The 14,000-nt window shown below is 38.9% G+C and overlaps 1 protein-coding gene across 1 annotated transcript in view; it reads left to right on the top strand.

Annotated features, from left to right (window-relative positions):
• Positions 1-14,000, top strand: part of LOC119734948 (VPS35 endosomal protein-sorting factor-like) — a 41,893-nt gene that overhangs the window by 7,051 nt on the left and 20,842 nt on the right. Inside the window, exons 7-23 of the mRNA XM_038208594.1 lie at positions 196-324; positions 869-953; positions 1,842-2,016; positions 3,061-3,108; positions 3,482-3,575; positions 4,479-4,556; positions 5,095-5,217; positions 5,625-5,671; positions 6,143-6,254; positions 8,121-8,237; positions 8,981-9,034; positions 9,746-9,826; positions 10,432-10,494; positions 11,246-11,412; positions 12,167-12,230; positions 13,055-13,153; positions 13,899-13,976. Coding sequence (XP_038064522.1) covers positions 196-324; positions 869-953; positions 1,842-2,016; positions 3,061-3,108; positions 3,482-3,575; positions 4,479-4,556; positions 5,095-5,217; positions 5,625-5,671; positions 6,143-6,254; positions 8,121-8,237; positions 8,981-9,034; positions 9,746-9,826; positions 10,432-10,494; positions 11,246-11,412; positions 12,167-12,230; positions 13,055-13,153; positions 13,899-13,976 — 1,614 coding nt within the window. The remainder of the gene's footprint in view (positions 1-195; positions 325-868; positions 954-1,841; positions 2,017-3,060; positions 3,109-3,481; positions 3,576-4,478; positions 4,557-5,094; positions 5,218-5,624; positions 5,672-6,142; positions 6,255-8,120; positions 8,238-8,980; positions 9,035-9,745; positions 9,827-10,431; positions 10,495-11,245; positions 11,413-12,166; positions 12,231-13,054; positions 13,154-13,898; positions 13,977-14,000) is intronic.

A 14,000-nucleotide genomic window follows, 5' to 3' on the forward strand; every position in this document is an offset into this window, starting at 1 on the left:
AACCAAACTTTTATTACAAGATGGAATTTGCGTCGGAGATGTAAAATTTCATTTTTTTTTTTTTTTGGCCCTTCGCCAATGTATTTTTATCGACACTGTATACAAGCTTTCAGGCAACGCTGGATGTACTGTGCTTATGAAATCACGTCAGTTAAGGGCGAAGCTAAATATTGCATTATGGCTTCCCTTTTTCAGGGTTCTGTTAGGGAGATGCTAAACCTGAGCCAGCAGGATTATGTTCATCGGATCAACGAGTTGAACCAAGCCCTCATAGCCGCTTGGGATCAAGATCAGAAAGTGAAGGCACTCAAGATAGCCATACAGGTTGGTGATAGGATTAGGTAAATCGGATTAATGAGTTAATCCTGGAAACTTGGAATCAGAATCAGATTTGAGGCACTCAAGATAGTCATACAGGTTGGTGATAGGATTAGGTAAATCGGATTAATGAGTTAATCCTGGAAACTTGGAATCAGAATCAGATTTGAGGCACTCAAGATAGTCATACAGGTTGGTGATGGGATCAGGTAAATATTGGAATAATGAGTTCATCCTGGCAACTGGAGTCAGGATCAGCTTGGGGACACTCAAGAGAACCATACAGGTTGGTGATGGATTAGGTTTAAGTGGATTAATGAGTTAATCCTGGCAGCTTGGAATCAGGATCAGATTGGAGGCACTCAAGATAGCCATACAGAATGGTGATGGGATAAGGTAAATTGAGTTATAATCTAGTCTTATTCACTCCACTCAAAATATGAAGAAGGTTCACTTAGGAAGGCGTCAGGTTTTTGTAGTTGGTTTTGTTAATGCATTGTAAAGTTTCAGATGGTTTCAATATGAATTTGGTGGGTTTTTTATTTGCTAGTGTTCCAAGCTGTTGGCCGATACATCAGTAATCCAGTTCTACCCCAGCAAGTATGTGCTGATCACCGATATCCTAGACACATTCGGTAAGTACTTTTATCAAATATCCCATCTTAGGCCAAAAAAAAAAGTCTCCGGTTTCTGGTATGGAGCTTGCCCAAAAAGTGGTGCGGCGACGCGGCTTTTTTTTTTTTTTTACCTGTTTTTTTTGCTTCAAACGTCGGCTGATGACTGCAAATGGTGTCCGACTAAACCTAGTGCAAATATATGGGAGTCCGAAGAGGCCACATAAAGCTTATTCTCGATCATAACCCCATCTAAAAACACGTTAAAATTGTGCAGCAGCAGGATTCCAGTCGAACCAGTGAGTTTGGCGGTTTTGAGACATCATCTTTTATTGAAAAAAAAAACTTTTTCATTTTGCCGACGCGCATGGCTACGGCGACACGCGCGCATACCAGAAACCGGAGACTTTTTTTTTTGGCCTTATTTTAAATCAGTGTAGTAATCCCAATTGTCAACTTTTTTTTTAAATTGTGGTGGTTTTTGTTTAGAAATATATTTTGTTTTTAAATTACTCTTTTCTAGCAAAACAAACGTAATCCACAATATAAAACGATTTGTATATATTTTCATGGAAATGGCCCCAGTGAATCGCCCATCAGTTTTCATGACTCGTGAGAGAGTGAAGTTTGAAACAGGGTGTGGGGGACCTCTCATGTAGTGGGCCATTGACCATCACTGAAATTTTATTTCATCTAATATTAATATGTTCTACGATCATGCACATTGATTCAAAATGTGTGCGCCCTAGGACATCCAAAAATATTCTACCCGAGAGAATGAGTTAACGCCCAAGTACTTTAATGCAGCTCTATAATGTGTTCCTACACAATGTCATGTAGGTGTATCTATATAAACTTTCCTGTGGTTCACTGAATAAGGAAATCATGGCTGAAGTTTTTCCCTTACAGGAAGGCTTGTGTACGACCGCATCCGTCGCAAGTCCACCTACATCCCGTCCGGTGGCACCACCCCTCAGATGCTGCCTGAGAACTTTGCTCCTCACCAGGTCCCCGACTCAGCCAAAGAGACGTGCCGTAATTGGTTCTTCAAGATTGCTTCGATCAGAGAACTCATTCCAAGGCTGTATCCTTGACATTCTGTGAAACACCCCCACCTCCCCACCCACACCCTCCCCCCCCCCTCCCACACACATACTGAAATTTGTATCCTTGTGGAGACATTTCTTTGTTATTGTACTAATGTTTTCGAGTTTGAAAGTACAGTTTCAAAATGCTCTTATTTTAACCAGAATTAATTTCCTTGGCTGAAATTCTGACTTAATATCCCTTTTCTAAAACTCTTCCATTTGCGACAGATCAACATACCTTGGAAATTCCTAGTTTTTGAGTGAAATCCATACATCTATTTCGTGAAAACCTTTTGGAGACGTATTCATCTATAGAAATTGCCCTGTGGAGACGTTTACAATCTTTTGTTCCCGATTGTGTGCATATCTCCAGAGGGCACAGTGTATCAGATCACCCCCCCCCCCACCCCCCCGAAGGAAAAAAGAAAACACTGTTTCTGGAGCTGTTTTACTGGTCGAGAAGGTCCATTGCTTTGTGTATACTTCTCGGAATGTTTTTGATAGGTGTCGATCAGAGTGGTCTCATTTCAGTCAGTGCTGGAGAAGTTATTGCTGCTGTGTGTCTTTGTTAAGGACATAAACTTTTCAATTTTTAGTGACTATTAAAATTCTTGGTTTACATTCATTTATGTTGGACAAGAAAGCAAGGCGGAATTTGGTTTGGGTATATGTTGATAAATACAAAAGATTTTACCCAAACCAAACAACGCCCTCCTTTTTTGTCCATATCTCAAAACAGGCTTATTAAAAGAGTTCTGTTTACATGATGAGGCTTCTTTTTTATCTTTTTTACCCAAAAAAATCAGATTTTTTTTTTCTCTTATGTAAATCCTTTTTTATAACGTGTTCTCATCAGTAAGATTTGAAGCACTTGCTGCATGTCCAACAGTCCATACAGATGTTGGATTTCATGTAAATCCATAAATAAGATAAAGCCTTTATAAATTTGAAATAAATCAACATGATCCAAATATCAGACAACCCCATTACAAGTGGTGCAAGTTTTTGCCATGAACCAACCTTAACTGGTTCTCTCTCAGCTATGTGGAGGCAGCCATTATGAGTTGTTACAGCTTCTTAACAACTGAGTGAGTATTTTTTTTATTTCAGTTTTTTATATTTTTTACTAGAATGAAGTTTTTTTCCCACCATATTTCATTTCATTTCTAGTTTATACACAGTATGTGTATTACTACTTCAAACAAAATTTCATCGTTTTTATTCATGTCTTGTAATGGATTAATTGGACGTGTCATATTTTTTAGTCAGTATATGTTACATATTGACTAGCATTGAGGTCACTAGTGCACGTCTATGCACCCGGAGGGACTGTGAGTGACCACAAGGGGGTACAATGTTAGGCCAAAGGAGGGCATAGGCATGCACTGAGTGACAAAATAATGACAAGATCACAGTGGTGTCTGGTTAACTGTAGAAATGCTTTACTATCTTTCTTTGCAGTGAGTATGAGCAAGCGTTGCTACGACTGACCAATCAAATGAGAGGTGTAGGAGATCCACTGGTAGCCATCTATGCAAGGGCATATCTCTGTCGGGTGAGCTTAAGCAACCATTCTTGGAAATGAAACTGCAATACAAAATTTGTGGGAGACTCTTTGCTGAGTGTCGTATGGGCAAAGGGACTTTTTAATCAAGAACAGATGAGGTAGTACATTTCTCTATTTTCTGTCGCCTGCAGCTAAAGTCAAAACCTTGTTATGCACTGGTGTGATTGTACTTGTATCACATTTCATTGCGCAAGTTGCACAACTACACGTGATGATTTCATGAAAGTTGCACAGTTATGAAGTCTGCGACTTAATCAATAAATCATAACTCATGCAGTTATTGTAGGTGGCATAAATTACATCATACAAAAAAAAGGCTGATTTTACTGACTATTGTCAGTGTGGTAATATACACATATAGACTGGCAGTAAGGTCACTAGTGCACGTCTATGCGCCCGAGGGACTGTGAGTGACAAGTAGAGGGTCCAAATAGGACCCTCTTTTGGTCACTCACAGGCCCGACGGGGGCATAGACGTGCACTAGTGACCTCATTGCCAGTCTTTATGTGTTTTACACACCTCTGTCCAAAATATAAAATGAGAAAATAAACTCTTCAGGGTTTTATAATTTAAATGTTTTAATTCAACAATTAACTCATAAGCAATTCAACTACATGTGTATAAGCAATTCAACAATTAAGGGATTCAGTTTTTGGGCTTGAGTTTTCGAGAGGGAGCTGTAACCAGTCAAAAATTTTGAGTATAGTGCCCGATCGTTCTTTTGAGTATGTTCTTTCTACTGCATTAAAAAAAAAAATCAGTAAGTCCTTAAGACCCATTTTTAGGGATCCGGTCACTTATGATACTCAAATGTAAAAGTGTGAAGTTCTATTTACGTTCCAAACACTGTGACTGTTGTGATTGCAAACATGCTGTGGTCCTTGTTACAGGTTGGTGTGGCTGTAGCTCCCAATGTGCGCACTCATCTGATCAACAACTTCTATGATTTCCTGTCTTCCTACTCCCAGGTAACATTATCCAGCTATTATTTTCCAATCAATTGATACTTCTTTGTTGAATACTCAATGTTCTTTATCCTTACAAATGAAACTTCTCTCAAAGTTCACTCAAATTCTGCGATCTTGAGCTGTTGCAGATAAAAAAAAATGATCTCATGCCCTGATGAACAAAGGTAATAATTGTGAATTACTTTTTGAGACATCAGTTAAAAGCGTCATATAAGCGCAAAATTATCTTTATTATTGACTCGTATATCAGTCAATCAAATCATATTTTTTGGAAGTTCCAAACAAAGTTACAACACCCCCCCCCCCAAAGTTAAATTTGGTTTTCTTTACACAAAATTAAATTTGACTTGTGTTTGTTTTTTTATTCCTGCCAACCAGCCAACTGACTGACTGAGCAAGTGAATAACTTAGCACATACGATATCTGAAATTGCCAATTTTAGGTCCAGCTCATCTTTGCAAGCCTATTCTTGTTTTCGCATGAACAAAAAAAGCAACGTCGTACATTATAGTGTTATTTCTTTCTTTTCTTATTTTAGCTTCGGGGTGACAGTGTTCAGAATATCCTAGCCATCCAACGTCTTGAGATGGCCAACTATCTGTCCCTCTACTCACCGGCCCTGGACTGGATACTACAGTGCATTGCACACCATGCCACCGAGGTAAATCACGCAAAGCAAAGTGTTTGGAATCGATAATCAGACACATATTTATACAGTCATCATAAACAAAAAGGACCCGAAAGTCTGTTGGTCTATTCATTGATAAACCATGATGCACAACACAACAGTTTGTTCAGACCCGCAGAAAGTAAATGAATAGACAAAACTGTATTCACACACCATGTTTAACCCATACAAGCCAGGGTTGTAGTCTTTATCATTTGTTTTTAAAAACAAAATTGATACAAGCATATTTATCTGTTTAATTTTCCACCATATTGAAGAGTGACAAACCAGTTTGAAACATTGAATTCTTCAGAAGATAAAGGATTCATTTCACAGATTTTTTCCTTTTTGTCATTTTTCCTTTGTTTTATTTTCTTTTGTTTTTCTGTACATTTTCCTAGGATATTTTAACAGAAATTCTGGCCAAATGCAAGAAGCAATGCAACACGTAAGTAGACATTTTAGTCTTCATCAAAAGTTTTGCAATGAGCTGAGCCACAGATGGCCTGCAGGGACCATAAATTGTTTTGAATAATTTTATTTACTACTTTCCCCATTTGCTATTTCCCAGGTTTGCAGCATTGTCAATGTTGCAGGCATCGTGAATTTGGGCATGATCCCTGGCTACATGGCATGTATGGGTTTATGGTTTCTGACTAGCGCCCCTTGAACAAAGACATTGACAAAATGGGGAACTGCCAACATAGTGCTGGATAGCGCAGTGGGTAGATCACCGGAATGGCAATCCAGAGGTCGCAGGTTCAGACCCCACTCCAGTCAATTTCTTTGTTTAGCTTTACTATTATTATATAATGCACTTAGTCAGTTTCCTTTTGTGGTTTTAATATTTGAAAAAAAAATATTTATTTTCCCAAGAGATAAATGATGCACATTGTATTTCGTGGTTTTTTAATGGCAGTGCATTGCTGTTGAACTCCATCATGTCTGCCTTCAAGCCTGAGTTTATCGCCAGCAGGGCGTTAGGCTTCACTGAGCTCAGCAAGGAATGCGAAGAAGCTGGATTCCCAAAGGTGATAAGTCAAAGGTCAAGGGTCAAAAGGTCAAGGGTCAGAATTCTGTTTCTCTCTAAATTATATGAAGAGGGAGAAAACATTCTTGGTGGTTGTGTTGCGTAAACCTGTATTATGTTCATCTGTAGATGTATGTATTTTATTATTATTTGTGTTTATTACAATAGAAATTGATGTGGTTCTCACGCTTAAATAAAACATTAAAATACAATTATTATTGGACTTCCTACTTGTATTTAAAACATTAAATTGCCACTTAAAAAGCTTGTTCTAAATATTCCACAAAGAATGATTCAAATTGAAAGGTATTTAAACTCTGAAACGAAAATAAAACATCTAAAGTGAGTGATCTCATCGAATAAGTTGAGAGATTACTTCATTTTAGTCCCCTGATTGCATTTGATTAATCAGTTATGCTTCCCTGATCTCAATAAACCAGTTGATCAAAGCAGTTATTCCTGCTTTGAAAGCTGATAAAAACAAGTAGGGACTTGTCTACTAAATTGTGAACTGTCTTTTATTAATGAGGATTTTGGCAAATTTTGTTTTTTCATTGGAGTGTATTTGTTATAGATTTAGTCTCACTCAACATTGCAGATCAAATTCTCAACTCATTGTGCAATTTTAAAACTCTGGTATTTTTTTCTTAATTCCAGTAGTAAAATGCAAGACAATTTTATTTTAATGTTAATGTAAGATGTAAAGACATTTCACAGATTGCTAAACAAAAGTGTTTTAGCTCACACAAATTTTTAACATGCAGTGCGTGAAATTAGACCAAAAAAGTGGTCGGACAAAATGTCCGAGCACAATCAAAAGTGTTCTGCCATTGTCAAGTTTTGATCTGCCATCTGAGACGAACTTTCAAAAGGCCGCGTTTACTATACTTCAAACACGTGGACGGTACATACACGTGTGTTTACGTACGTACGTATCCATAATACACACTATGTACATCTAGTTGCAATGACAAGCGCCGGGCATTCACGCGCTCGTTTCTGAAGTAAGCCACGTTGTGAGAATTTAGTAACAATCACGCACTTAAAGCATACCGCGCAACACAACGTACTTTGATCTTGCTAAATTCTCATTACATGTATGCGCGTCAATGTCCTTATAATATTTAGACTCGTCACTATACAGACTCGATTCAAGTCTGCAGAACACATAACTTAAACTGGCTGAAATTGCAGTTCTGAATGTCCAAAGAGGCTCGATCGAATCATTATAGCAAGGAATAGAGGTTGAATCAGGTTTACACTTTTGCCCAATAGAAATTAACTGGGAATTCCACAAACGGCCACTGCTCATTTCCATAAAATGACTTGAAAAGTACAAAAAGTTGTATTAACTGATTTGTAGAAGAAACACGAAGATTGCTGATCGAAACACAATTTATCGACTTGATTTCACGTCTATTTTTTGGCAAACGGCACGTACGTACGAATGCCAATCTATCGCTGTGCACGCCGCGCTGTACCAGACTGTGTAATGATTGGGGTGTAAACGCGTTGCATCTATTGCGTGAATATAAGACAACACGTACATGTACATGTAGTTAGCAGCCGCTCAGCGTACGGTAAGTATTACAGACCGGATCATCGGAAATAAACAACAAAATACTTTTGAGCGCAAGCGTTTATTTCATACTTCTGAAAAAGACAACTCCACAAAGAATACATAAATCGCTCGGACATTTTGTCCGAGCACATCTGCATTTGGTCGGACAAACCATGAAAGTGGTCGGAAAATGTCCGATGTCCGACCGTAATTTCACGCACTGAACATGCATGGTAATTTTAACTTTAATTTTTTTTTTTTATGTTTCAACAAAATCACTCACTGTAAAAACTGTTATGGTTGCAGCACCACTTGTATCGATCTCTTGGCACCAACTTGGCACTGGCTAATCCACCACAGCAGCAGCGATTGTCAGTACTCAACGAAGTCTGGAAGACTGTCATGAAATTACGTAAACCTGAGGTATGGACAAGGGTTTAAGCATAATCAAGATGTATGGCCACATGAATACTTTTAACCTGCGCCTCATTATCATTGTTTTTACACATGGTCTCGCGGTCATACTGTAAACTGCAGTACACGTTTGAATAGGGTCCAAATACACTGCAACTATTTTCTGTCTTGTCAAATTTAGCTTGTATAGTGGTCAGATGACTGCAAACAGCCCTTACTTGAGCTTGCTGATTTGTCTTGTTGACAGGATTATGATTATCCATGCCATGCGGTGAGGCCAGCTCGACTCACTATGAGGATTTTATTGCACAAACATGCGGTTCTTTTCAGAGGGCTAGTGTTTGGCTAGGATTTTTAGGGTCAGTAGTTCAACCAACTTTAAAGTGGCACCCACAATGTTATTTGACTATATGTGAATGTGGAACTTTTGGAATACGAAATGTTTTGACCAAAAAAATGTCGGAGTTATCCAAAAATTTAGTAAACCGGACTTGATTTTTGAGCACAATGGGTTGAGGTTGAAATGTACGTTAAGGAAAGTAAAAAATAAATACTTGATAAAACTGGAACACCCTATTATTAAGGTTGTTACATTTGGTGACCCATTAGTCCTGTATCACCCTGACCGTCCTGCCTGTTACTCTCTATACTACCCAAACCGACCAAGTCCTTTTTGTTTCATGGATTGAGGGAACAAACACAATGTAATACAAGTGCTTTAATGGATCAGGAATGTTTATGTTGTATTTCAGGACTACATCAGCTGTGCTGAGGTCTGGATAGAATATCCATGCAGGCATTTTACTGTAAGTAAACAACTAATTGTCATTGTATTGAGGCTCCCACGTTCCATAGTCCCATTTTTTTGTTGAGTTGTGCTTTATTTCACTAACTATAGCATTCAGTTTTTTAATTAAAATATTAAATTGCTATTCAAGCTATAGGTGGGGGCGGGCTTTAGTCATCCGATTGAAACGATCTATGCATTTGCATACCAGTTTTTTCTTCGGTTGCTGTGCATTACCATTCAGCACTCCAGAATCAAGATCATTGAGTTTCAAGAACATAGGTCTGGGAGCTGGATGTAAAAATGTAAAAATGTCCGCGCCCACCTATATGAGCCGAGTCCAAAGTTTATACATTTAGTGCAAAATCCACTATATGTGTTAGTGGTTCACTTGAAATGTTTGTATAGCCTACATGTGTCTTTAGGATTTATATTATGATTACAGAACAAAAGTATAACATAGGGAACAAAAGTTCCTACAAATAACATGAGGTGAATTGCCAAAGGTTACGTGCTGTGTTGTAGTTGAGTCCGGCACAAGAGCCGACTCTACAACAACACTGGTTTGTGTACAAAAAAATGGCTCAAAGTAGGACAACAGAAAGTTACTGATGTACATTATGAATAAATTAAGTGTATAGATTTCCTCTGTGTACGGCTTAATTCATTTGTGACATTCAACTTATTGAAATTTTCTTCTTCTTTTTCATGATTTTGCTTTGTTCTGTAGAAGAAAGAAGTGAACACTATCCTAGGTGACATCATCAAGCACATGACCCCAGACCGTGCATTTGAATCATTCTATCCGCAGGTATGTAAATCTAGGGATAACTTTTATCATCTTGTCCAGTCCTGATGTCACTTACTTCAAAATAACAGGCAATTCCATGGAATTATATACTCTCAATGAAAAAACTACAGAAAATCCAAATGCCATGAATGATGCTTGTATTTGAAGCTTATTATTTGTGTTGTATTGAAATATGGTTTATTTCTAACAATTTTCAACAGTTCAGCTGTTACTTTTGACTATAAACAAACAATCCATGTGTCTGAGTACATCCAATGTCATGTTGGATGTACCAACTTTTCTGCTGTGAAATTGTTTCAATTGTGATATTGTTTGATTACTTTTTTTCAGTAAGATTTTTAGGATGTGAAAGCAAATTGATTCTGGCCTGTTCTGTGAAGGTATAAGAAGTACACAAATGAACCAGGGCTTTAGCCCAAACTAATCTACAACATTTGGGAAAGAATCTGAGGTTTGCAATACGTGAAATAAAGTTGGTGTTCAAAGTTGTCAGATTTGAAACAGGGTTACAAAAAGACACGCCCAGACGAAAAACAAGCTTTCTTATTACCCTGGTTTTCTTGCATTTTCATGCATTCAATTTGTATATGTTCATTTGTCTTCAGTTGCAGTCTGTGATGTCAAAAGTCTTGGGTCATATCAAGGACTTCTCTGTCTTGCTATCAATGGTAAGTTGATGTACCTCACGAGGTAATATTTGAAATGTTCAGCACATGTTTCTAAGTTGTATGTCCCATGCACATATGGTTTCTGCCTTGTCCTTCCATGTGGATGTGTGGGTCGGTGTTTGTGTGAGTTTGTTTCTGCATTCAATAGAGTTGAACAACAGAGGACAATAGGGTTGCCAATTCCCGAATGTCCCCAATTTACGATCCTGCACGAAACATATCGGAGGTCAAGTACAAACAAAAGAGGGACAACAGGGGGTCCCCGATTGCAGGCAAATACACACTTGCGTGTGCATGTGTATGCATGCATGTGCATGCAGTTAGTTTCCAATACCTCAAGAATAACTTGGCATATCAACTTCAAACTTGGTATGTGCATTGGTCCTATGGTTCCCAGAAGCCTATTGATTTTTAACTGTATATGTCAAAGGTCAAGGTCAACAAAATGTATAGCACAGTGCCCTTCGAGGGGGAGAACTGCCTCAAATATGTTGAGGCAGAGCCAGTGACATCCTGGAGCAGTGCGAAGGATTTCGAACGTAATATAGGCCTAAATGTTTGTACGGTCGAGCATAAACAGCACAAGGTCCGGCCTAAGACAGTGCGTCCTCCGAAATCAGCCGCACACTTTTGCCATATAGGCTCAATCCTGCAAAATCCTGCATTTTGCAAAGAGGATTTAGGAGGATTTGGGAAGGTTAGGGTTAATCAACACATTATTCTTCGGTTATTTTTTCCTGCATGTTATTAGGACAAGTTCATGCCCATGGTGGACATGTTCCAGAAGGACGTGGTCAAGGTGGAGCTGTGCCGTACCATCATGGAGGCCTTCTGCCGTAACCAAGAGAAACCAACCAATGATCCAGTCATCATCAATGCTCTCATGTTTGTCTGCAAGACCATGCACGACTCCCTCAAGTAAGTATACAGCTGGGAGTACCTTCAAACGGGAAATGTGCTTTGAATCTTGCCAGAGATACACTTTATGTCATTAAGTCTTCTGCAATCACCAATGAACTCGGTGCAAAGTAATATAACCTTAAATTTGGCAAAGAATTTGAAGCAAGATTTTGAAGAAGCGTTGTAGCTAAGCCCTCACAAGTCCATACAAGGCAGTCACAAGTCCTCTAGTCCCAAAACAACTCACAAGCTATTCCATTGAACTGTGACAAAGACATTGAAATTGTCCATCCTTTGTCATTTCTGACTGGACTTGTGAGTGGACTAGTAATAGACTTGTGACCTGACTTGTGATATACTTGCAAGTGAAGCAACTTTGACACTGTTTTCTCATGGATGCTGGGATATATAGATAACCTATATACAATAAGCTTGTTCGGTATTTCAACTGCGCATACACACAATGATATGGGCCATTTGGGATAATCAAATGTTCCTCAAAGGCACATGAACACATAGGGAGACGGGCGCACGACGCTCGCGTGTTAATTACGAGCAGAACGGGCATTCGCGTAACATCAAGTCATCAATTTATCCCCAATAACCTTTGACCTGGACTACTTTATCGAGAGACCGGATTGGCATATTGACAGTGTGCGTGAACCAATAAAGATTCCTTCACACACTCCTATTCGGTCACATGAATGCCCATTTTTGTTCATTCCACGAAGAGAATTTTTTTTACCTCGATATATGGTCTTTCTTTTGTCAGTGCTCTGTCTTTAGAAGATGATGTCAGAGAGATTGGCCGATTGATTGCTGGATTCATCAGAAAGGTTAGTAATACCTATTGCAGACTAGCAGTGTCGCACAGAACCAAAAAGTATTATTAGTTGAACTGTATATGAGGCTTGGACGATATTCCAATAATGCTGTATATTGACGATATTTTTTTAGATACTGAGCAATACCGGTATTGAATTTCAATATCACAATAGTAGTTGTGTGCTAAAGACCTTTTAAAGAAAGGGGGAAAAAATGGCTAGATGCGCACTTTATCCCTAACCCTGCCAGATGCAATACATTTGCAATACAATACAATTGGCCTTGAAACGTTTGGCCTTATGGATCTTGCCACACTGGGCTCATTTGTCACTTTGTCTAGCCAAAATACCCTGGAGGGTTAGGGTTAAGGATAATTGTTCAAAGTCTTTTGGAGCTGGAGTTATAACCAATACTTTTACTTGCTAGCATTCCAGCAGGGCCTATGAAGTTTTGCTGATGCTGCCTGTTTGCGGTTCCCCTTTTCCTTTGGTGACAAATAAGTCTGCCCAGAAACAACGTACCCGATAATATTAAATATCCATGCTCTCTGAAAAATCCAATAACGCACAAGCCTATTTTATATACGTGTATTTATTTATGAGTGACTAAAGCGGTGTCTGAAACCAAATGAGTCGTTTCGAATGAAAATAATTGATCTTTGACAGAAATTGTGCTATTCTGTCCATCTGTCTGTTAACTGTCTGTTTAAAAAACAGTAGAAAGCTGTTTGCAAAAGTCATATAGAGTACTATTTGCTTGATAAATGACATTGACTACTTACATCACACATCAATAAACTGTATCAGACAATGTAATGGATTCTGTGTCTTGACAGATTTCCTTTGGGCGGGACTTTGAGCAGCAGTTGAGCTTCTACGTCGAGTCTCGCGCCAACTTCAGTAATATTGACAGTGTGCTGGTTGCACTGGTTCAGGTACGTCCACATCAGAATCTTCATTTGTATGTGATAGTCGCAAGTTCAACTTTGAATAAGTGAAATCAAGGGCACACTGACCTCAGAAGAAAAAGGCTTAAATCAGTGACGTAACAATAGACATTTCTGTGCATGTACAACCTTCAACACATCCACGCCATGAGATATTGCATAAGGTTAACACAAGTCAGCACAACATTTAGCACAACTTTATATTTACGTCATCTTTAAGAGGGTAAACTCCAATCAGTGCAGGGCACTGCTTTCCATGGAGGCCCTCAATATGAGAAATATGAGACCCATTATGTAGCACCTTGAAGGGTTACAAGGTGCTGCGGTGCATATTGCAGCCACTGGCAGAAACACCGGGGCAAACCCCTTCTCTTAGCGATAAGTGTTACTGGGTTCTTTAACGTGCATCACACAACACATGGGACCTACGGCTTTACGTCCCATCCGAAGGACGAAGCAGTAATGGTTAAGTCAAGTGCCTTGCTTAAGGGCACAAGTGTCCAGACCCAGGCTCGAACCCACGCCACTGTTGCCTTGAAACACCAGAGCATGAGTCCGGTGTTCTTAACCGCTAGGCCATGACACTCCACTCACTTTTCTGCTAACTGTTGAATGTATTCCAGAAGTCACAGGTTGGAATCCCAGTTCAGACTTCTTTTTTTTATATACAACCTAAACTGATATGTAGTGTTTCAACTGAGAATGGATTTATCTATATCTCCTACTGTAATAGTGTGTGAATCAGTTGGCGACAGAGACGAGAACAGTCATGAAGGGAAACCACTCCAGGAAAACAGCTGCATTTGTCAGGGTAAGTCAACTACTGCCTGTCAGT

This window comes from Patiria miniata, unplaced genomic scaffold (genome assembly GCF_015706575.1).
Source record: "Patiria miniata isolate m_02_andy unplaced genomic scaffold, ASM1570657v1 HiC_scaffold_28, whole genome shotgun sequence".
Lineage (NCBI taxonomy): Eukaryota > Metazoa > Echinodermata > Asteroidea > Valvatida > Asterinidae > Patiria > Patiria miniata.